The 25,705-nt window shown below is 40.6% G+C and overlaps 1 protein-coding gene across 1 annotated transcript in view; it reads left to right on the top strand.

Annotated features, from left to right (window-relative positions):
• The first annotated feature begins 1,550 nt into the window (after nucleotides 1-1,550).
• LOC104595408 (uncharacterized) overlaps nucleotides 1,551-25,705 on the top strand; it is a 40,134-nt gene continuing 15,979 nt past the window's right edge. The window contains exons 1-2 of the mRNA XM_010256135.3: nucleotides 1,551-1,719; nucleotides 1,889-1,990. Of these exons, the coding sequence (XP_010254437.2) occupies nucleotides 1,895-1,990 (96 nt within the window). The 5' untranslated portion in view covers nucleotides 1,551-1,719; nucleotides 1,889-1,894. The remainder of the gene's footprint in view (nucleotides 1,720-1,888; nucleotides 1,991-25,705) is intronic.

Here is a 25,705-nt window from a genome sequence, read left to right on the forward strand (position 1 = left end):
ACACTAAAGAGAACAGAATGGCGAAACAGGACTCATGTAGCCAACCCCATATAGTTGGGACAAGGCTTAGATGATGATGATGATCCAAAAAAACATTAAGTGTAAAAGGACAAAATAAACTTACCATGTCATTATCATAGAGTAACTATAAAACTGCTGAGCGTGGTCTCATTCCATGGACCACAGACCACAGTAACAGATTTTTATATACTCATAACACAGTAGCAGGACTCAGAACAGAAAACATGTTCCTACCAAAACAGCAAAGACAGAAATTTGAGAATTTAAGATCACAAGGACTAAACCCTGATGTTATCAATCTGAGAATGCCAACAATCTGTTTCAAGAAAAGTTCCTGCAATCATCCTTGTTCAGTTTCCCCTTCTCTCAAGTATCAACTAAAGAAAGAAACTAAGGGAAGCTTCAGTTATTGCGTCTCCATTTAGCTACCAGCCAAGCCAACTAGCCAAGTACCTAATGAAGTAACATACACCTAGAATAAAACAATTGATGAAGTGTTTTTTATGGCTAGCCTGACAAGGTTCCTAACTTCCAAACATCAAGTTGGGATTTCCCGATATGGATTCATTGGAACTAAAATCCAAAATACATTGAATCAACCCTAATATTGTGATAGTCAATGCATTAAACATGTGGTTCTCTCAGGAACTGGTCTATTGGACTAGTTCTCATTTTGGTATAGACTATAGACTAGTTTCTTCAGCCCATATTTCCTGATTTAAGCTTATTTTGAATGAGTTGAATGGTCTAGCCTGACCCAATAAGGCAATAAAAAAAAAACGGTTTGGGGCTGTGATAAAAACAAGAGTTCCCTTTTACAAGCAATGCAGGTCCTACACCATGGGCTAAAGCTGGCCCCACCCTTCCCCTTCTGGTATCCAACTATCCATAAAATCAACAACCTTGACTACCTCAAAAAGAAAGAATGGATCAGTTCCACAGAACCAGTTCTGTTTTTTTTTTTTTGGCTTTCGGAGAAAAGCCCAAAACTGATCTTATTTCTGATGAACCTAAGTGATAAAATCCTACCAAAAATCAGAAAAAACAAAGAAAGAAAGAAAAAGGAGCAGAATTGAGTGGTTGACACTGATTCCAAAGCTCCCCCATTAAGAAAAAGGATATACAGCAACTTCCATGATCATGACGCCACTCTTGGCTCATCAGCTGACCCTCCATGGCCCTGAAGAATGATTTTGATCTTCACCCAGAACTTCTATAGCTGGTCTTCTGCAGCTCTTCTGAAGTCTCCAGAAACGCATGTAAAAAACCTAGAGACGATCAGACCGGTGGCGGGGCGACGGCCGTTTAGGGCGGGGCGGTGGCTGACGACTGACGAGAGAGAGAGAGAGAGGGGGGGGGGGGATGACGTCGGTGTGGTTTGGCGTTTGGGGTGAGTGAGTGGGGATATGTGTTTGAGCTGATCCGGACACGAAACCGACATTCTAATTCAGTTAATTGAGCCGGTTGGGTAACGTGATCCAAACCGTTCCCAAAATGGGCCAGGTGTCCCTCATAAACCAAATTACCGTTGCGTTGCGGCTTGCGACGCAGGAGAGAGAAAGTACGGAGAGAGAGAGAGAGAGTCTAGTGGCCAGAAAGTGGACTTGGAGTAGGAGTTGGACGACGTTCGTGCGTCGTGAGAGGAGAACTGAAGACGAAGAACAAATAGAGAAGTAACGTGTCTGTCTGTCGCTCTGGGTAAGTACTTGTCATATCTTCTCTTCTCAGAAAACAGAAAAAATTAGCATAAAAAGAAGAAATTCACAGAGGATAAGAGCACGAGAGAGCGAGGGAGAGCTACTTTCTTTTTGTTGTCACTTGCACTCGTTTTTTCTTTGTATTCTGGGGGTTAAATTCTTGCTGTTAGGTGGAAATGGCGAGCACAACAGTTGAGAAAGAGACACAGGCCGGAGCAAAAGAAGAGGTTGTTTCGGTAGAACTCCCAGCACCTCCGGATTGGAAGAAAAAGGTCCTTCTCTCGTTTTCTCTCTACTCTTACAAGGCTTTGCAACTTCAGTTCTGCTCGAATTACTTTATTCTTGTGCTTTAATTTGTGTTTTGTTCCATTAAGATTATATTATGTATGCGTCTTTTGACTTCTTTAACTTTTCCGTGTTTTTGTTGAACTTGCGCTAAGTAGTTGTAATTTCTAGTTAGGGCATATTGAAGAATTCTTTTCTTGTTTATAACCCTTTTAGAACTTTTGCTCTTCAATTTTTTGTGTTTCCAGATTTTTCTGGTTATTTTGATTAAATGTATTATGGAAATACTCGAATGGTAATTGTTTGGCCGTTAGGGTTTCTGCAATTGTCTCAACTTTCTGAGAGGAAGTTGGATCTCTGTGAAACTTTGTTGTCTTCTTGTTTCCAGCTAATTATCTCCTCTATTTGCTGAGTTGGTCCCCCTTTTTTTTGCTTGGTTTGAGTAAAAGGGGCTCTGTTTGAAATGTGAACTGTGGTGAAGAATTGGGAGAATTATGGTTTCTGGAGTTGGTCTTAGAGTCAAATTTACCATGTTGAAGGGAACTAATTATAGTTTCTGAAGTGATTAATTCTTAGTTTCTTTTCTATTTTCTTGGTTATGCGCATCTTCCACTCTCCTGGTACAAATTTCTTGAATTAGGATGGTTATGATTGTTATGTTATATAAAAAGATTCAACTTTAGTTTCTCTAGTTGCAAGTCTGCTTTTCCTTTTAACATTTGCTGCTTATTTTATGATTTTAACAACAATAGTCATGCTTTACCTTCTCAGTTCATCTACTTCAAACTTTTGTAGTTCTGGTGCTGAGTTATTATGTGAATTTTGCATGATTTTTTATGTGTGGTTTTAGAGTATATTACACACCTTTGGCCTTCATTTAAGGGATGCTTGTTTATGTCTTTGATTGTTTTAACTGTGCTGCTTACTTATATCACATTAGCTATCTGGGGATCTACTGCATAAGTGATACAAAAATGGGGTTTGTATAATTACTTTTGTTTTGTTGGTTTTCTTTAGGGCTGTCTGAATGTGATTGTGTGGGCACATCTTTGAGATCCATTTCTATCAATCTAATTTTGTTGATAGTATTATTTTGTTGTTTCAGTCCTCTCCCACAGGCTAACTTGTGTTAGTATGGTATGCAAAAATGTGTGGACATGTCATATGTATCTTCAGAAAATAAAATATATGATTATGCCCTTTAGCAACTGAAGTGGAAACTGTATTTTTAGTGGACTGGATTCCTGAATCTGTATACCTGTATGGGAAACATTAAAAAAAAAAAAAGTGGACAACTTTGTAAGTGATTTCCCCTCTGGAGGTATACATGGGTTCTCCTTGAAATTGCACTGTCACTTTATCGGTAATATGGTTCAATTTTCAACACTTAGCATCTCATTAGTTCATGTGAATTAGTTTCCAAGAATTCACTTGGCATTAATACATTTTGGAGTGGGAAAATTTTGGTAATAAGGTAGAAGCAACTTTTAGGCCACACAGCACTACCACCATGATGAACCCTCAAGAAAATTGATTAAAAACTTACTTTTGATGGTCTGATGGCTTGATTTGCAATTTCCTTCAAATTTGTCAATATTTTCCATAAAATTCCCCTTTTAAGTTTGTATGCAAATATCTATCAAAGAGATCCCCAGGGTTACATAGTTTCAATTCAACAATATATATGTGTTATTTTCTGCTAAAATGTTCCATATGTTAATAATTTGGGATGCATCATAGAAAAATTAATAACAGAGCTGAGGATTTACATTAGAATATTACTGAATTGTGTAGAGATGAGAGCTATTTTGAACAATACCACAATTTTATGGATATTATTTTTTATTTTGATATATCCTATTATTGGTCATTATTAATGAGTAGTTTAATATGTAAGACTTCCATACTCGTTAATATTTTAGTTTTTAATATGTTTTTAACATTTTATAGAGTTATATATAAAAGGTTTAACCATCCTTAATGCTTTCCCCAAACTGAAAAGTTATGCACCTTGGAGAAATTTTCTACAAAACTTACACTTTTTTAAGGATTGGGATTTTTCTTGAAAGTGGACTTTTGGACCTTTCTTGGTAGGTAGTTGAGGAAGCCTAAGGTTTGGCAGGGTTGACTTGAGTTGAGCATCCAAAGGGGAGGTTATACAATTAATTGCAAGTTCTCACAATTTAGAGTCAACTTTGGTGGAATTCAAGATTTTGCTTCTTGGGTTTGAAATTTGATATTTGCTTCCTAGAAAACACGCTTAAGAATGTCTTGTGAAATATAAAAGGTTGATGGTTGGTGCTTGTATTGGATGTTTTAGAGAATGCGATTGATAATGGTTAATCTTTTTGTATTGGATGGTTGGTGCTTGTATTGGATGTTTTAGAGAAATTTCAATATCAAAACTATCAAATGGTAGGAACCCAAAGAAATTTCGCCTCAGTATTTTATGAAGAATGCAATGAGTATTAATAGGGTAACAGGTGTGTCTTGAACAAACATCAGAGAAACAAATCTAGGTTTAATAGTGTTCAATATATTGATATAATTTAAACATGCACAAATGAAAATAATAGCTATATAGGCCCATCTCCATGAATTTAAATGATTGTAATCCATACAATTATTTAATTGATTACAATGAATTTAAATGATTTAATGTTGTTATCAGGTTTCTTTTTTAACTACTGTGGACTGGGGCCTTTCCATATAGGAACCTACAGTCATGCAAGTTTCAGGAATTAATGAACTGCTATTGGAACTGGACTTGATTAAGATAAACTAAGCTTAAGCCTAACAGATTTTTGAGAACCAAATCTGAAATCATCGTAAACTTGAATTAGCTGAGCCTGAAGTTTACGGCTCAAGCTTAGCTGCACAAAGTTTGGTTCAGTTTGGGGAATTCAGTGTTCTATTAGGTAGCATCTACCATATTGTTGTTGTTAATTACATATGCATTTATGTGTGTAGTTAAGTTCTGTTTATAAGCTTAATTGAATTTTAGGTCATAATTTTTTTATTAGCAATGTTGAAGGTTTTATTGAATTAAATGAGTAAAGAATGAGTTATATACAGTAAACAGCCAATCAAAACCCTCAATTTAGGCTGGCAGTTTGCCCCCAACTCATTTTTTTGGTCATTACATTAGATTTGACCCCAGAAGACTTGCCCCTTGTTTTACCAATGAGTCATCCAAGTAATTAGCTGATCTATACACCCACCTGAAGATTGTTTGCAATTCTCTAGTCATACACTTCAATTCCTTTATGATGCTCCTAATCTTCCATGGCCATTTTTTCCATAATGTCTATATTAACTTTTGCTATATTTTGTATTACTCTTCTTTATTGGAGGTTGATGTTTTGAAATACTAGTGCTTTGTTATTTTAAAAAGTAATAGTTGTTAGATAAGGATCTTATACTACAAGAACAATTTTTGAATTCTAACAGGTCAAGCTTCAAATATCAGGTATGGAAGTCTTAACAGTCATCCTAAGTGTGACTCCTCTGTCCCTGATTGCACACAATATCATGCAAGGTTATTGAAATTAATAGTTTTATTATTTGGTGTTAGAATGTTAGAGTGATGTTCGACTGATAAGAGTTCTTATTAGCCCATTCTTATGTTTAACTTATCTTGTAACTGGGCTTGTGTTAATGGGCCTAATCCTGTTTAATGATTTAAGTCATCTGGGTGTCCCATCACTAATCAGGGGCATCCCAATAATTTCTTGTACCTTGTACTATATTCATCTATAAATAAAGAACTGATTGACTGGCTAGTACAGTTCGACATGGTATCGAACTGGTTGACTGGCCTAATCCTTGCTACTTCGAGTATAGCTCTTCAGATTACATGGTATCAGAGCATTAGCTCCTTCCTTGTTTCAGTAGGCGCACTCTCTTCTCTTGCTGTCTTTTCATCTTCTCTCTTCCTTTTCTGGGTTGCAGCAGTGAAGACCTAGGAGTGTAAGAGAGTAAAGCAAGTTCGAACCTAGGGTTTCTCTTGGTTGTAGGACTCAAGGGAAGTAAGACCCAGAAGTAGATGTCCTACTAGATTATCTCCAGCAAATAGTAGCTATTGGGCTACTAAGAGAGGTCTGTATAGGACAGACCTAGTTGAGGACTGATTTCAGCGGTCCTAGCACTAGCTGAAAGGGGGAGAGCTTCCTCTACAGTTGCAGCTTCGTGCTCCAGCAAGACTTGCGCAGAACAAGTGGTAAAGACTTAGCCTTCTCTATAGTTGCAGCTTCGTGCCCCAGCAAGACTTGGGCAGAACTGTGGTAACTTCAGTTATAGATTCTCTTCAGGTCGGTTATCAGTCCTACTTTGTGAACTTCAGTTACTAGCACTGTGAACTGGTTCAGTTACAGCCCTGTACTTGCTACTTCGGCCAGTCCTAAACAGCACTGCACAGTACCCGAACTGTGAACATTTCTACCAGCACTATGAACACTGTGACCACTTCGGCCAGTCCTAAACAGAACCACCTACAGCACTGTGAACAACTCTTGGACTGAAGTCAAGATGTCCTCACTATTCGGTGAAGTTTCCTCTAGAGATAATAGACCTGTTACAAGGTCCTCAAACTTGGAAAACCCTAATCTGCACAGCTTGCAGATTACAAGTGTGCTGCTAGATGAGTATAACTTCAGAGAGTGGTCTGTCTCAGCAATGTTGTTCATTACCTCTCGTGACCTCACAGGCTATTTGGATGGAGACAAGAAACAACCAGAAATTGGCAGTCTTGAATACATCGTGTGGCGTAAGGAAAATGCCACAGTCATGTCTTGGTTGCTGGCCTCTATGACTCCTAGGGTGGCCAGAACTGTTCATCACTTCCCCACAGCTGCTAAAATTTGGGAGAAAGTATCTAAGACATATGGCCAGAAAAAGAACAATGCTAGAATCTACAGGCTGAACCAAGACATTGCAGCCCTAAGGCAAGGAGACATGTCCGTGGCAACCTACTTTGCAACACTGGAAGGCCTCTGGGAAGAGCTTGACCACCATTTGATTTTGGATTGGGAAAATGCTAATGATAAGGGGAGGCATGATAAGCAGATTGAGGAGGGTAGAGCCTTCAAGTTTCTGGCGGGTCTTGACCCTGTATATGAAGGTATAAGGTCACAGATTCTAGGGAGAGATGAATTACCTGAGCTTCACCATGTCTACTACCTGATGAGGAATGAAGAAGTAAGGAGAAAGGAGATGCAAGTTGACTCCCAGACACAGTCAACAGAACAACCTGGAGAACATTCAGCCTTAGTCTCCACTAAGGGGAATAGATTTTCAGACAAGAAGACCCTCAAGTGTACACATCTGAAGCCAGCTGGGTACCCTCATCTGAAGCCAGCTGGTGGTGAGAAACACACAAAGGAGAAATGTTGGGTCCTGTACCCTCATCTGAAGCCAGCTGCTCTGAGAAAGGACAAAAGGCAACATAAGGGCCACATAGCAAGTGGGAATCTTGCCACCAACAACAGTAGTGACAACTCACAGAGTATTCAGACAGTGTCATCTTCCACCGCAAGGCAGGCTGCCGACTCCTCTGGACCAAGTACTTTGGGCTTCACAGCTAGTGAGGTAGAGGTTCTCAGTCGAGCATTAGCCCGTCTGAAGAACAATTCTTTAGCTTCCACCTCTCTTGCCAAATCAGGTACAGCCTCTGCATTTAGTGCATCTAGTTCCATTAATTCTACCTCTTGGGTGATTGATTCCGGAGCCACTGACCATATGACACATATGTCCTCCTTATTCTCCGCATATCATTTGTTGTCTGGCCAGGATAAGATGAGAGTAGCTGATGGGTCCCTCTCCACCATCTCTAGAAAGGGGGTGGTTGACCTAAGCAAGGATCTCTCTCTTAAATCAGTCCTACATGTTCCTAGTCTTACCTCAAATCTGTTGTCTGTTTCAAAGCTTACAAAAAACTTGAACTGCAGTATAACTTTCTTTCCTTCTCATTGTGTCTTCCAGGACAGATTGACGAGGAGAACGATTGGGAGTAATCATGAGTATGGGGGCCTCTACTATTTTGATGAAGATGTCAGCTCAGCCATGCAAGCTTCTACTACTAGTCCGGAAAGTGTGGAGTCAATAGCTAGGTTGCACTTGTGGCATGCTAGGCTAGGTCATTTGTCCTTTTCTTCCTTAGCAATGTTGTTTCCCGAATTATGTAAGGGCATTTCGAGTCAGAGTTTAATTTGTGATGTGTGTCAAATGTCAAAACAATGTAGATCAATGTATCCAATTTCTAGTAATGAAATTCAAGCCCCCTTTGACTTGGTTCATTCTGATGTTTGGGGTCCTTCACCCATTGTTTCCATTGATGGTTTCCGTTACTTCATCAGTTTTATTGACCATTATTCTCGGTGCACTTGGATTTATCTGTTGAAAGGACGTGAAGAAGTTCCCTGGATAACTATGATGTTTTGCAAGATGGTTGAAACACAATTTGATAAAAAGATCAAGCAATTCTGTTCAGACAATGCAGCTGAATACTTTGAAAGATCCCTGAACTCATTCATGGAAGATGCATGCATGTTACATCAATCATCATGTGCTTACACCCCTCAGCAAAATGGGGTCGCTGAGCGCAAGAACAGGCATCTATTGGAGACAGCTCGAGCCCTTCTTTTCCAGCACAATGTGCCCAAGCAATATTGGTCTCAAGCTGTTCTCACTGCATCATACCTGATAAATCGGATGCCATCTAAGGTACTGGGTATGAAGACCCCTTTCTCTGTTTTGTGTCCCACTCTTCCAGAATTTCCTCTTCCCCCGCGGGTTTTTGGTTGTACATGCTTCATACATGTGAAAGATCCAAAGAAGACCAAACTGGATCCTAAGGCTACAAAGGGAATATTTTTGGGGTACTCTCCTACGCAGAAGGGGTATAAGTGTTATGATCCTGTCTCCAAGAAAAAATATGTCACCAGGGATGTAGTCTTTTTTGAGTTTCAACTCTATTTCGAGTCTTCTCAGAATCCTCTTCAGGGGGAGAGTAGTGGGTTGGAAGAGGATTCTCATTCTCCCTTCTTTTTTTGTTCCCATTTCAGCACCTTCCACTACTACTAGCTGTAACATTCTGGGTCAACCTAGTGAGACTTCCACTGTGCCAGTTGCTTCTCCAGATTCAACTGATACTTCTGAAGGTTCCAGTAAACAAGAGAAAGAGATACTTACATACAGTAGAAGGAAGAAGGCCCCTCAACCTCATGATTGCAACCAGTTGAACTCAGATCAATCTGTCTCTGCAATCCAAGGTAATTCTGATTCGCTCAATTCAGATTTGGATCTTCCTATTGCTCTCCGTAAGCCTGTTCGTTTTTGTACCACTCGGCATCCCATAGCCGATTATGTTTTTACTCACACTTGTCTCCTGCCTATCATTCCTTTGTGTTTGCTCTTTCCTCTGTATGTGTCCCTTCCAGGTATTCAGAGGCGGCATCTGATCCAAGGTGGAAAGAAGCCATGAATGAGGAGATGAAAGCCCTAATGAAAGCAAGGACATGGGAATTGGTGGACCTGCCAGAAGGGAAAGGCACTGTTGGGTGCAAGTGGGTATTCACAGTAAAGCACAGGGAAGATGGGTCAATTGAGAGGTACAAGGCCAGGCTCGTGGCAAAGGGATTTACACAAAAGGAAGGAATTGACTACAAGGAAACCTTTGCCCCAGTAGCAAAGCTCAACACAATCAGGGTTCTACTGTCACTAGTAGCAAAATTCTCTTGGGAACTTCATCTGCTGGATGTGAAGAATGCCTTCCTAAATGGTGATCTTCATGAAGAGGTATTCATGGAACCCCCACCTGGATATGATGTTGGAAAGAAGGTATGTAAACTAAGGAAAGCATTATATGGTTTGAAGCAATCTCCCCGGGCATGGTTTGAGAGACTTTGTTTGGCCATGAAGAAAGTAGGGTACACTCAGAGCAGTGCAGATCATACATTGTTTACAAGGAGACAGGATGACAAACTTACAACACTCATTGTGTATGTGGATGATATGGTGATTACTGGAAATGATGTGAGAGAGATGAAGAGGCTGAAAGAGTTCTTAGCTTCAGAATTTGAGATCAAAGACCTGGGAAATCTGAGATACTTTTTTGGAATTGAAGTTGCTAGATCAAGAGAAGGAATCTACATATGTCAAAGAAAGTATGTGCTAGATCTCCTAGAGGAAACAAGCATGATGGGGTGCAGGCCAGCAGACACTCCAATAGAACCAAGCCATGGATTACAAGAATCAATGGGTGAGGAATACTGTGATAAGGAAAGGTACCAAAAGTTGGTAGGAAAACTGATATACTTATCCCTTACTCGGCCAGACATTGCCTATGCAGTGCATGTTGTCAGTCAATTCATGCACTCACCAAAGACCCCTCATATGAGAGCAGTGGAAAGAATCCTCAGATACTTGAAGACTTGCCCAGGGAAAGGAATTTTATTCAGAAAAAACAACAGACTTGAAATTGAAGCCTACACTGATGCTGATTGGGCTGGGTCTATTGGAGACAGAAAATCAACCTCAGGTTACTGTACATTCTTGGGAGGAAACCTAGTCACATGGCGTAGTAAGAAGCAGAATGTTGTGGCTAGATCAAGTGCAGAAGTAGAATACCGGGCCATGGCACACGGGATTGCTGAACTCTTATGGCTCAGGACTTTCCTTAATGAGCTTGGTATCAAGACTGAGGGTCCTCTCAAGCTGTATTGTGATAATAAAGCTGCTATCAACATTGCCAACAATCCTGTGCAGCATGATAGGACAAAACATATTGAAATTGATCGACACTTTGTTAGAGAGAGAATTATTTCAGGAGAACTCTGTGTGCCTTATACTCCATCAGAGATGCAGATTGCAGATGTATTAACTAAAGGGCGCATCAACGAAGTTCAGGGACATACTTGGCAAGCTAAACATGATTGATATCTATGCTTAGCTTGAGGGGGAGTGTTAGAATGTTAGAGTGATGTTCGGCTGATAAGAGTTCTTATTAGCCCATTCTTATGTTTAACTTATCTTGTAACTGGGCTTGTGTTAATGGGCCTAATCCTATTTAATGATTTAAGTCATCTGGGTGTCCCATCACTAATCAGGGGCATCCCAGTAATTTCTTGTACCTTGTACTATATTCATCTATAAATAAAGAACTGGTTGACTGGCTAGTACAGTTCGACATTCTCTTCTTTTCTGTGGTTCTCTTCTATTCCTTGCTACTTCGAGTATAGCTCTTCAGATTACATTTGGTAAAGTAGGGGGTCATTGCTTGGTGCAATGGTAAAATCTTGAGCTGACAAGTATGAGAATGAAGGTCCAAGTCTAGGAATTGGCCATTTTATTCAGAAAAAAAAATCCAGAGTTTAGGATCCAGTCCATCCTCTCAAGACCATGGATAATCAGATCAATATTAGGTATCGTGATGTAGGTGGGCATAAGAAGGCCTTATCAAAGTCAGCCTAGAAGAAAATGAAGAAGATGATTAAAGGCCAAATAGATTCCTGCCTAGGTTGACTAAATGATCAACTTCGACTGGCTTATTAAGCTTAGCTAAAGTAGTTGCTTCTCACCTAATTTTAGTATATTGAAGTACTCCTAAGGTACTAGTAGCTCACCAGATTCCATGGCAAAAGGCTTCCTTGAAGGTATGTTTTAAGAGGCATATTCGGAGCTGACTTTTTTACCTGCAGGATGAGGTCAAAGTTAAAGTCAACTGTTTAACCAGTGGGTTCCACATATAGGCTCACCACAGCCTATGGAACTTAGGATTTAAATTTAGTGTTAATTAAGCCAGTAGTTCGTGAGTTAAGGTCAATGCTTTGTTGAATTTAGAATTGGGTAGTTTCTTAATTCTAGTAACTTTCTAATTTGTAGTGTTAGAAGGTCAATAAAAGTCTGTTAAGCTGTTAAGCTCGAGTGCACAGGTTTTGTATCTTTTATTTTAGTGCCTTACTTTTATTAAGATTAGGATTGTTATATATATATTGCGCTAGTATACTCATTCTGTTCAGAGTTTACTGCTTTAGTAATGAGAATCTTCTTTTTTCCTCAATATCATATTGCTATTGTGTGGTTGTTCTACTCTTTTCTGCTTCATTTCTTCAAGACTTGATTACAAATACATATGTATCTATTTGCATGGCATAAGGTTCAAACATCCAATTGAGGTATTATGAAGTTAATAAAATTAAGCATTGTTTAGAGGATGTTGTATTTTTAAATGTTCAATAATAATGGCATTAATTCAAAATTCAGATCCAGATCCACTAGTGAATTAAGTTGAGTTTAGATCTTTGATGGTCCATTACCTTTAGAAAGGCAAATCCCTGGATTGTGAAGAATAAATTGTAAATCTTATTGACCAGTTTCAAGTATCCATTGGCAAGAAGTAGTTACAGTGGAATTTGTTTCCGGGTTAAAGGTGAACTTAGCAAAAAGTGAAATGACAGCAGTGGGGGAAGTTTCTAACATTCAGAATTTGGCTGATCTATTGAGCTGCAAAGTAGGATTTCTACCCACAAGTTACTTGGGGCTATCTCTGGGTGCCAAGTGCACATCAAAATCCATTTGAAACCCAATTTTGGATAGAATGGATAAAAAACTGCCCACTGGAAGGCTAGGTATCTTTCCAAAGGAGGGAAGGTAACTCTGATAAAGAGTGTTCTGGCCAGCCTGCCTACCTATTTTTTGTCTCTTTATCCAATCCCTTCGAAGGTGGTGAAGGCATTAGAAAAAAAGATGAGAGATTTTCTGTGGATGGGTTGGAAAGACTCGCATTAGTATCATCTAGTGAAGTGGGGGCAAATATGCAAATCCCACTCACAAGGGGGCTTGGGGATAAGAGATCTAAAACCCTTCAACTTAGCATTATTAGGCAGCTGGCACTGGAGGTTTAATGCAGAACTGAATAACCTCTGGACGAAGGTAATGGCTTAGAAATTTGGGCTGGACAGTAATGGTTGGGAGTGCGGTCCCCCTCCTTCAACTTATGGCCGCTGCCTTTGGAAAGGAATTTGTAGAGCTAACACCAAGTTCAGACAGGGTATCAGGTTCAAAATAGGAGATGGCAGAAGGATCAGATTTTGGCTCGACGTTGGACTGGGGAGAGGTCCCTTGAAGAGTTGTTTCCTACTTTATTCAACCTGGCAGCTGACAAAGAGGTGCTGGTAGCCGATTCTTTTGTTCAGAGGGGAGAAAACATTTTCTGGAACCCATCCTTTAGAAGGGACTTTAATGGTTGGGAGATTCAACAGATGGGGGATCTTCTAGCTTTGCTTCAAGATGAGACTTTGAAGTTGCAAAGCCAGGATTCAAGAGTGTGGAAATGTAGAGCTAACACCAAGTTCAGACAGGGTATCAGGTTCAAAATAGGAGATGGCAGAAGGATCAGATTTTGGCTCGACCTTGGACTGGGGAGAGGTCCCTTGAAGAGTTGTTTCCTACTTTATTCTACCTGGCAGCTGACAAAGAGGTGCTGGTAGCCGATTCTTTTGTTCAGAGGGGAGAAAGCATTTTCTGGAACCCATCCTTCAGAAGGGACTTTAATGATTGGGAGATTCAACAGATAGGGGATCTTCTAGCTTTGCTTCAAGATGAGACTTTGAAGTTGCAAAGCCAGGATTCAAGAGTGTGGAAATGGGAGAAATCAGGAGTATTCTCAGTTAAATCCTTCTACAGATATTTAGTAGATGGAAATGGTACACATTTTCCTAGCCGGGTCATTTGGGGGACAGTGGCACACTAGCACCCACGAGTTAAATTTTTTGCTTGGGTGGCAGTTTTAGAGAAATGCCTAACAAAAGAGATGCTGTTGAAGAAAGGTTTTCAATGCAATGACTTGAGCTGCAGCCTGTGCAGTGGGGAGATGGAATCAGTTAACCATTTGTTTTTACCAATGTACTCAACTTGCCGTTTACCCGGCCAGTCAAACCGTCACCGGCTAGGATTCCGGGTCCAGTTCAGTCAAGACCCTTCAGACAGTCAAAAACCGTTGACTTGGTCAAGAACCGTTCAACTTGACCGGTTCGACTGTTGACCCGTTTGACCCGATGACCGGGTCATGGGTTGCACACTCAATGCATGCAAAACTTTCGGAGGCCATAACTTTGCACTCTGATGTCCGATTGGGATGTTTTTTTTTATTTTGGGTAACTTTTCGAGATCTATGCGTCCAAGGACATATAACATATCTAAAACATATTTATACATTATTTATTGCTAAAATATATATTTATTCACACACACACACACATATATATTGTTATAGGGCAAATTTCTTAAACTACCCCTATTGTTTAGCTAATTGTCAAGCTATACCCTTATTGCTTATAAATTGTCTTGGAGCACCCTTACTATTTTTGACAATTGTCACCATAGTTAAATTGTAATGATTTTATTGAAATGTCATTTATGCCCTTCTGTTAAGTTGGACCAGAATTCGCTCGAAAAGAAAATTACTGTATTAACCCTCAATGGTTAACTATTAGGCGGGTGGGCGATCCTATTAGCTTCATTCATGAAAGCTAAACCCTTCGTTGTTCGTTCCAAGCACTCCATTACCGCTGCAACTTCCGGCCAGTGACCGTAAACTTTTGTCTATATGTAAGATAGAAGAAAATGATGTTTAACATGACATATATGAGTTTTATGGTTTTTAAACCTCGGATCTATAGAAGAAAACGTCATTGTTTTTAAACCCTAATCCTTTCGTCTTATATGGTTGTATTGTCAATATTTTATGTCTTTTTTCTAGCGAGTTCTGTTGTACAAAAAGTTTTTTTATTGACTGGTTTGCCCAGAATCTTCCATCACCAAGGCTTTTTTGCAGTGAGTTCATCTTTTTAGACATTTCACTGTGAAAAAAGTTCTGCTTCTGGGGGGACCATTTATAGAGATTCAAGGTCCCAAGTCAATCTTGGTCAGGGACCATTTATAGAGATTTGAGGTTCAATAGTGCCTCGAATGTTTGTGTCATGTTTGGGACCCATGTGGATGAGGTGGGTGGGCGTGTGAGCGGGCGAGGCAAGCGAGCTGTAGGGGTGGGCATATGAGATGGCGAGGCGGGCGAGGGGTTGGGGGCTGGGCATGCGAGTGTGCGAGCAGGTGAGGTGGGAGGGCTAGGGGCTAGTCGTGCGAGTATGCGAGCGGGCAGAGGGCTGGGTGTGTAAGGGGGGACTTTCAGGAATTTCTTCGAACAAATGGCACTGAAAATCTGTATTTTTTCATAATCGTTGCGAAATGCTCCATTCACAACGAAAAGCTGTGTTTACATCGTCCCTAAGCTTCCACCATTGCATCACTCTTTCATTTGGTGATGGTTTTACCTACTCATAGTCAGTTGATAGAGCTCACCTTCCAGCAGACCAGTTGTACTTGAAGCTACGCCGATTATTACCAGCGACACCAGAACCGTCTTGTGGCTGTAATATAACACAGGTGATGATCATGACTCCAAACAAACCTGAGACAATACCTTCCTCCACTCACAAAGGATGATCGTATTACCCAAACAAACCGAAGACAATACCTTCGGCCTTGTCGTGTTGATGTTTGTGTGATGCAAGTGGCTCAAAGAGGATGGTCGTGACAATACCTTCATCCTTGTCATGATCATCACCAGTTGTACTTGAAGCTATGCCGATTATTACCAATGACACCAGAACCGTCTTGTGGCTGTAATATAACACAGGTGATGATCATGACTCCAAACAAACCTGAGACAATACCTTCCTCCACTCACAAAGGATGATTGTATTACCCAAACAAACCGAAGACAATACCTTTGTCCTTGTCGTGTTGATATTTGTGTGATGCAAGTGGCTCAAAGAGGATGGTCGTGACAAAACCGAAAGGGACCAAACCGAAATGGGCTAAACTGAAAATGCCCAAACCGAAAAGGTGCATTTTAGATTGGTAAAGGGTAATCCAGGAATTTTTGAATAATATACCCATCACGTGATGTCACATGTCAACGGCCCATGATAGATAGTTGATGATAGGGGAAGTTTGTGACAATCGTTAGAAACAGCAAGGGTGCTCCAAGACAATTTATAAACAGTAAAGGTACATTTTGACAATTAGCTAAATAGTATGTATATATGTGGTGATGTGTCATGGTCTGAACCGTTCAACCCGGCTGGTCAAACCAGTGACCTGCGACCTGGAGGCAAAAACGGTTCGGCCTCTGGGTCACTTATAAACATTGGTTTTTACATTGCAAGTTTGTAGTAGAGATATGGGACTATTTTCTAAAGTGCTTAAAGGTCAGTTGGAGTATGCCTACCTCGGTTAAAGAATGCTTGGAGGCTTGGCACATACCAGGGACGACAAAGAAGGGGAAGTTATTAATCGGGGTTTAAATTCCACATTCATTGCATTGGTCCCAAAGAGGAAAGAGGCATCACAACCAAGGGATTTCAGACCGATTAGTTTGGTGAATAGTCTATACAAGATAATTGCAAAAGTGTTGTCTCTAAGGATCAAGAAAGTTCTTCCAACCATTATTACACCCAACCAAGGAGCTTTTGTGAAGGGAAGGCAAATCACTGATCAAATTCTGATTGCCAATGAGAGTTTGGAGAGATTTAGGAAATCCAAGAAAAAGGGAGTGGTATGCAAACTAGACTTAGAGAAGGCTTATGACCTAGTTGACTGGTCCTTCTTGATGGGGGTGATGAGAAGTTTTGGCTTTGGAGACAGATGGTGTAGATGGATCTGGGGTTGTAATAGGAGTTGCCATTATTCGATCTTGGTGAATGGAACTGCAGTGGATTTCTTTTCGGCCGTGAGAGGAATAAGACAAGGTGATCCACTCTCCCCCTTTCTTTTCACTCTGATTGCAGATGTCCTGGGGAGATTGATCCATAGAGCTGATTCTAGAAACTTAATAAGATGATGGAGAGTTGGAAGGGGGGAAGTACCACTTACACACTTGCAGTTTGCAGATGACACAATCATGTTTTGTGAAGGTGGGGATCTAAATTGGATCAGAAACTTAAAATTGACAATACAACTCTTTGAGCAGATGTCTAATCTTAAAGTGAACTTCAATAAGAGTTGTGTGGTGGGAATGAATTTGGAGGAGAGGGAAGTAAGTGATTGTGTAGGTGTATTAGGGTGTGCAATCTCAGATTGGCCTATCATTTACTTGGGCCTCCCCCTAGGAGATAACCCTAGGAATAAAAGCTTTTGGAACCCGGTAGTAGAGAGAGATTTGAGAAAAGGCTTGCTTTTTGAAGGAAAAATTATCTTTCTCTTATCTAATTTTCCTGCTTACTTCATGTCAGTGTTTAAGATTCCCATAAAGGTCTCCAATAGGGTGGAAAAATTAATGAGGGACTTCTTATGGGAACCAGGAGTGGAGAAGAAAGACCATAGGGTGAGTTGGGAAGTGGTAACTAGGAGCAAGAAGCTAGGGGGGCTTGGGATTGGGAATATCAGGAAAAGAAACATGGCATTGTTGGGGAAATGGTTGTGGAGGTTTCCTTTGGAAAGGGACAAATTGTGGACGAAGATTGTGGCTAGCATACATGGGTTGGATGAGAACGACTGGGATCCAGGAATTTTGGTAAGGGCTACTGCCGCTTCCCCGTGGAAAGCCATTCATGATCTACTTCTAGTTTTCTCCCCTTGGATTAGGTACGATCTGAACTCTGGTAATCAAATAAAATTCTAGGAGCAAATTTGGGTTGGGTACTTACCCCTGAGAGACCAATTTCCCTCCTTGTTTGCTTTGTCAGGTTTGAAAAATGAACCCATCTCCTCTTTCTTAGTTCCTTCTAATTCTTCTTCTGGTTTTGGGTGGAATCTGGGCCTAAGAAGGGCAATTAGGGATACAGATTTGGGGTGTATTTCATCTCTGCTATCCATCCTTGAAAATTGTTGAGCAGAAGGAGAAGGAGAAGAAGGGAAGAAGAAGGAAGAAGAAGAAGAAGAAGAAGAAGAAGAAGAAGAAGAAGAGGTTATAGAGTTAAGGCCTCAAAAACTTAGCTTCAGTCAAGTGAAGCTTTGCATTTATACTATTCTGGCCGTACATAACAATATGTCTACAGAATTACAAAAATACCCCTGCGGGTACTAAGTCTGTGAACAGTACATATATTACACCTGTTAACACTCCCCCTCAAGTTGGGGCATAGATATCAATCATGCTCAACTTGTCACAGAGACCTTGATGTCTGGAATGGTTTAGCCCTTTTGTAAATAAGTTTGCTAGTTGGTCTTCAGAGCTGATGTATGGAGTGCATACTTCGCCTATGATGATTTTCTCTCTGATAAAATGCTTGTCAACTTCAATGTGCTTTGTTCTATCATGTAGTACCGGGTTGGCAGCGATACTAATAGCTGCCTTGTTGTCATAGAGTAGAGTCATGGGTTTACCAACTGGAAAACCCAACTCTCCCAATAGATTCTTTATCCACATACCTTCGGCTACTCCGTGTGCCATTGCACGGTACTCAGCTTCAGCACTGGATCTAGCTACCACGGTTTGCTTCTTACTCCTCCAAGTAACAAGGTTCCCTCCTACAAAGGTGCAGTAACCACTAATAGACCTTCTATCACTTTGGGATCCAGCCCAATCCGCATCTGTGTAAATTTCAACCCTCAAGTGTCCATGTTTCTGGAATAATAAACCAGCACCCGGGAACTTCTTAAGATACCGAAGTACTCTCTCTACTGCTTCAAGATGGGTGGACCTAGGTGCATGCATGAACTGGCTGAGGACACCAACAGCATATGCTATGTCTGGACGAGTCATAGAGAGGTACAACAATTTTCCTACAAGCCTCTGAAATTGCTTCACATCCTTAAGAGGTTCACCTTGGCTGTCACTTAACTTATGGTTGGGGTCAATGGGAGAGTCAGCTGGTTTAACCCCAATCTTTCCAGTGTCCTTAAGCAAGTTTATGACATATTTCCTTTGGGAGATGAAGATACCCTTTTTTGATCGGGCAACCTCAATTCCAAAGAAGTATTTGGCAAGTCCTAGATCTTTCACTTCGAAATGAGTGGCAAGGAAGCCCTTCAAACTTTGAATTTCATCCTCCCAGTCACCAGTAACAATTATGTCATCCACATATACTATCAGGGCAGCCATTTTACCTTCTACCCTTTTTACAAATAGTGTGTGATCTGACTGACATTGCTTGTATCCCCTTTGATGAACTGCAGTATGAAATCTGCTAAACCAAGCTCTTGGTGATTGCTTCAGCCCATATAAAGACTTCTTTAACTTGCACACTTTCTGTTCACTTGAGCCAAAAAACTGGGGGGTTGAGCCATATAAACTTCCTCTTCAAGGTCACCATTCAAGAAGGCATTCTTGATGTCGAGCTGATGTAGATCTCAATTCAGATTGGCAGCAAGAGAGAAAAGTACTCTAATAGAGTTCATTTTGGCAACAGGGGCAAAGGTTTCTGCATAATCAACTCCATATACTTGAGTAAAACCCTTTGCCACTAAACGAGCTTTATACCTCTGTACAGTTCCATCAGCCCCATGCTTAACAATGAACACCCATTTACATCCAACTGGAACCTTACCCTTAGGGAGATCAACAAGTTCCCACGTGCCATTCTTATGAAGAGCATCAATTTCTTCCTTCATGACATTTGTCCATTTTGGTATTGAGAGAGCTTCTGCCACATTCTTGGGAATAGGGATACTGTCAATGGAGGTAAGGAAGGCACGAAATGAAGGTGAGATGTTCTCATAGGAGACAAAGTTGGAAATGGGGTGTTTTGTGGTGCACAACCTAACACCTTTCCTGTGAGCAATAGGAAGGTCAAGATCATTAGCAACAGGGAGGTCAGGACTATCATTGGGAGTCAAGTTACCTGAGAGGGTATGATCTTCCCCCAAGGAGTTTGATGGCACTTGAGGTACAACTTCTAGATTCTCCACAGCTCTTGAACTTGGTTGGCCTTTATGACGACGAGAAAAAACACGGAAAGGTGGAGGATCAGGAAGAAAAGAGGGAGAAGGAGAAGGATTAGGAAGAGGAGGAAGCTGAACCAGTTTCTCCTCATGCCTACACTCCCCCTGAGGAGAAACAGGAAAGAAGGGCTCATCTTCAAAGAAGGTAACATCCATGGAGACATAGAATCTCCGAGAAACAGGATCAAAGAAATGATACCCTTTCCGAGAGAATGAGTAGCCAAGAAATATACACGGGATAGCACGAGAGTCCAATTCCCCGGGTGGGAGATAGGTTTTGGACAAAGCACCGACAACCAAAAACACGAGGAGGGATAGAAAGAAGAGGGGCTTTAGGAAAGTGAAGCTGATGTGGGGCTTTGTACTCTAACCAATGAGAGGGCATTCGGTTAATGAGGTATGTAGAACAAAGGACAACCTCAAGCCAAAATCGTTTGGGAACATTCATGTGGAGTAGTAAACCCCGTGCCACTTCACGGAGGTGTCGGTTCTTCTGTTCAGCCACACCATTTTGTTGTGGCGTACGGGCACAAGAGCTCCGATGAAGAGAGCCATGTGAAGCAAAGAACTCCGTGAGGTCACTATGAAAAAACTCTTTTGCATTGTCTGACTGGAATATTTGAATCTCGGTCTGAAATTGGGTGAAGACCATCCGCTGAAAATCTTGGATAATTTTTGGTACTTCCTCACGGGTTCGCATTGGATATACCCAAGTGTATTTGGAATAATCGTCAATGAAGGTAATGAAGTACTTGTAGCCACTCTCAGAAGGTAAAGTAACAGTGCCCCACACATCAGAATGCACAATGTGAAAAGGAAACTCAGATTTACTATTTCTTTGAGGGAATTGAGTTCTACAATGCTTGCTTAACTGACACGTTTGACAGGAAAAATTAGAAACAGACATTGACTTACACAGTTCTGGGAAAACCAATTTCAAGGTTTCAAAAGACAAATGACCCAGACGACAATGCCACAAATACATTTTACTCTTTTTGAACTGACTCATAGACTCTGTAACATGAAGGCCAGTCGTATTCTCTAGCATGTAGAGTCCATCAACCATACGACCCCTACCAATCGTCCTCCTCGAGGCCAGATCCTGAATCACACAATAGGTAGGGAAAAAAGTCACAGAACAGTTCAAGGAATTTGTAATACTACTGACTGAGAACAAATTCATCGGGAATTTTGGAACATGAAGAACATCAGAAAGAGTAAGGCCGAGGGGAAGAGAGAGAGTTCCTTGACCAGCTATGGAAGTGTATGATTCATCAGCTAGTCTTACTTTATCTCTTCTGGAAAGAGGGTGATAAGTTTGAAAGTAAGAGGACATACCATACCAGTCATGTGTTTTGACGCTCCAGAATCGATGATCCATAGAGAGTCAAGGTTGTGTGAGGCAGCATGGAAAGCAGTGGCAGAATTACCTGATATGGATGCAAAAGAGGTGGTGGAGTTTACAATATCCTCCCTTGGGTCTGATCCAGAGTAGCTGTGTTGGCTATGTGGTGTTTGAGGCACAATAGAAGTGGAGGGCTGATTCTTCTGAGAAACCATATTTGTCATGTGGTGTTTCTTGGTACCTTGTTGCCCGGGTCTTCTAATTACATCTGAGCCTTGCTTCTTAGGTAAATCCTGAACCCACTTTGGTTTCCCATGGAGATCCCAACAAGTATCTTTGGTGTGTCGGGGCCTCTGACAATTAGTGCACCACAATCTTTCCTTATTCATGATTCTAGGTTTAGAAGTACTCAAAAAACACAGGTACACTGCCTTACAGAGCTGTTATAGTCCACAACTAGGCACTTGCTGATTTTCAGTTTCACAGAGAACCAAACACAAACACTGCAGCTGCAGTACTAGGATGTATGAACTACACTGTGTAGGAGTCCACAGAACAATAGACGAACTGCTCTTGCAGTGTAACCAGGTTTGAATGATCTATAGTTTTGCAACTTCAATACAGTTTCTCAACCAAGAGAGGAAAAAAAAAACAGTAGAAACAGCAATACAAGTGGTGGCGCACCACACCTAGTCGGCTGATATCCACTTTCCAGGACAGCTGAACAGTCACTTAGGGTCTAGGGTTCAACCACAGTTCCTTGGAGAGTTGAATAGAGCAACATACACTCGGAGGAAGGGGAACAGTCCCTACACAGATTTTGGGACATTAACAGTCGTGCAAGAAGAGAGCCATAAACAGGAAAAAAAAAAGTTTCAGTCCCTATGTCACCCGAACTGTGAATAGGTAGAACAGTCATGGATTCGAACTTCTCTTCACGACAAAACCTTCCTTCAAACATCTGGGACGGATTTCCATAGACTTCTAAGCTGAGCAACACCAGCTACCAGCACCTAAGGCTGGAAGTTGAACAGTTAGTAGCAGAACCCCTTTTTTCTGCGCTAGGAAGTTGAACAGTCAGCAACTCGACAGTGGAGACAATCCACAGCACTAGAGAATGCTTCCTCTCCTTGTCTTCGAGCATCAGGACTATAGCTTCTACGCAGCAGTGGAGAGAGACCTCAGCTGGTTGTTTTCTAGGCCTGGACAGTCCTGCTCTGATACCATGTTGAGTAGAAGGAGGAGAAGAAGAAGGGAAGAAGAAGGAAGAAGAAGAAGAATAGGCTACAGAGTTAAGGCCTCAAAAACTTAGCTTCAGTCGAGTGAAGCTTTGCATTTATACTATTCTGGCTGTACATAACAATATGTCTACAAAATTACAAAAATACCCTTGCGGGTACAAAGTCTGTGAACAGTACATATATTACACCTGTTAACAAAAATGTTTTCTTGAACCCCAGTAAAGAAGACACCAGAATCTGGACCCCTTCCTCCTCTGGCTCCTTCTCTTGTGCTTCGTTTTTTGAGACATTAGTTCAACCTACTATTCCTCTTGGGTTGTCATTCCCTGTTAAAGAGATTTGGACCAAACCCATTCCTCATCGGGTTGGTAGTTTTTGTTGGGAAATTTTCCTGGAAAGAATTAACACAAATGACTTGCTCCAAAGAAAGAGGCCCAATTGTTGTTTACTTCCCAATAGGTGTATTCTTTGCAAAGCTGATGGGGAAACGGGTTACCACATTATGGTTACTTGTCCAGTTACTAAGACTGTTTGGGAGTGGGTGTTTTTTTCTTTTTGGGTGTAATTGGAATCCCCCCGTGAATGTGCAATGCTTGTTCTCTCCCTCGTTCTTTAGATGGCCTAAGAAAAGGGGGAAGGTTATGTGGAGAAGCATTAGGGCTGCAGTGTGCTGGTCAATATGGGAAGAAAGAAACTCATGAATTTTTTCAGACAAGGAAAGAACCACAGAAAACCTAATAGACTTGATACACTTAAGGGTAGCTCATTGGCTGAAATCAATGGAGATATTCTCTGAATTTTCTATGGCTGACTTGTTGAGAAAGTGGAAAGAGGTAGCTACTGCTGCTCTTTGTAAGAGGACCTATAGACCCTCTTGGACCCCCCCTCCCGCTGGATTCATAAAACTGAATTTTGATGGATGTAGCTTAAGGAATCTAGGGCCTTCTGGGATTGGGGGTGTGTTCAAGAATGAGGAGGGGTATATTATTGCCATGTTCTCTGGGCCAATTGGAGAGGGTGACTCTCTTAGGGCTGAAATTCTAGCAGTTCTTGAAGGAATCCAAAGAGCAAGAGAATTAAGCATCAGATGCTTAGTTATTGAGGGGGACTCGGAGGTGGTGATTAGGTGGCTGAAAGGAGACAACAGTGGTTTGTGGAGCTACAGCAATGAGAAGAAAAAATTTAAATGGCTGAGTAAGGATTTAGAGGTGAAATACAGCTGGGTGAAGAGAAGTGCTAACTCAATGGCTGATGGGTTAGCTAAGCAAGGGGTGGCTAAGGATTCTTTGTTTTGGGCTAATTTTTAGTTTCTTCTTTGTCCTTTTGTTGTTGGGGAATTAAGATAGTTTACCTCCCCTATTCTGTAATTAAATTTCACAAATATTATTCATTAATAAAGCTTTCTGTTATTGATCAAAAAAAGAAGGGGAAGTTGTGCTGGTCCTCTTTAACCTCTGGCTATTTTGTGGGCAGTATGGACTGAAAGGAACAGCAGGACTTTTGATCACAAAGCCTCTACTGAAGCTGAGGTCATTAGCAAGACTATTCAGCTTCTTAGGAGCTGGTTATCTTTACATACAGGTTTTAAAGAAGATACAACTGACTGTAATTTTTTGAAGGCGGCCTTTTTTTTGAGGTCTTTTTGTTTATGTTTTGTACAGTTTCTCATTGCTTTCTTTCCTTCTAAATTTCAAGGCTATACGTGGTTTTGATTTTGGAAATACCAAGTTTCCCTTTCATTGAAAGCATTGATCATCAACTACTTCTTTGATGATCTGTTATTGTCAAAGGGTTAGCCCTAGGGTGTGAAGGAAAATTATGTATCTTATTAACCAGTTTTGATTATCTACTAGCATGAGTTTTTTTTTTTTTTTTTTCCATTTTTTGAGCAGTGAATTCATTATAGTGTAGCCTTGTTTCTAGCTTCAGTTTCTCAATGCGCTTTATATCTTGCCAGCATGATGACTGGTTTCCTCAGAACATTATCTGATTTGGTTTGCAAGAGTCTTCTTTCCTTCTTTGTCGAGACTCTGCTTGGGGGGGGGGAACCCCTCTATTCCCTCTTGTTCATGACTTCACAGTAATGGTCAATGTGTTTAGTTACCTGATTCTTAAAGCAGATACCTTTGGTGATGTCGCATCGTGTGCTTGTCTTGATCAGTTTGAGCCTCTTTAAAAGCTGAATAAGATGCTAATAGATTTGAAAGGAAGGAAGAAAGGGTCTGAAAATGTGTTTAGGCTTCATTCGCATTCATAGAAGAAAAATTGGCGACTACCAGCCAGAGGTTCCCAGTTCCCACAATGTCTGGATGGGCTAGCTACCTCAGCCTTCCTGTAGGACATGCCTGGACATGTTAGATGATGCAATTAATAGAGAAAAAAATCAATCATCTGAGAAATGTCTTAAATCTCTCTCTCTCTCTCTCTCTCATTTATAAAAGATTTTTTTCTTATGTTGTTTATTATGTCAAGTCTGCTTAAGATGGAGTTTACTAAAGTTGTAGGTTTGTTACTTTTCTTTCAGCCTATTATCCAAAGATCAAAACTTATTCATTTTGCATGATTTTGGTGTCATTAGGTAGGCAATTGAGTTATCTGACAAGACCAAGATTAATCGATACTTTTTGTATTGATTAATCGATACAATATTTTGGGTAGAATTCATTCTTGGGTTGCAGTGCACAGATGTTTTACAGATATACCATGCAGCTCTTTTTTGAAAGTTGTGATTTGCTTTTGTGTAATGATTAATTGATACTTTTTTGTATAGGTGGAGGTTGAATTGGCACAGCTCCTTGCTGTCTAGGTGCAAGGGTGTAATTTTTTTTGTTATTAATAGAATACTTTACCTCTTTTCAAAAATAAAAAAGACCAAAATCTTATAAATCTGACATGTTTTGAGATAGGTATGGTATTTCACTGATAGAGTGTGTTGGTAACGAGAATTAAACCTTTTTATTTTTTTAGAGTTGTAATAATAGGAAAAGTGTCTTTTGAGGGCTGGAAAACCCTCCCTTCTACAAGTCTTTTTAAGTGAGAAGTGAGAACAAAAAAAAAGAGTGATTGATTTATGCAATAAGGTTGAATTTTCAGATTCAAGAATTGGTGTTCTTGAAGGTATTCTTGTTCTTAGTTAAGATCTAAATCTTCTTGCTTGTTTTTGTATTTCTTTGTAT

Source organism: Nelumbo nucifera, chromosome 2, assembly GCF_055504915.1.
Source record: "Nelumbo nucifera cultivar China Antique chromosome 2, China Antique-T2T, whole genome shotgun sequence".
NCBI lineage: Eukaryota > Viridiplantae > Streptophyta > Magnoliopsida > Proteales > Nelumbonaceae > Nelumbo > Nelumbo nucifera.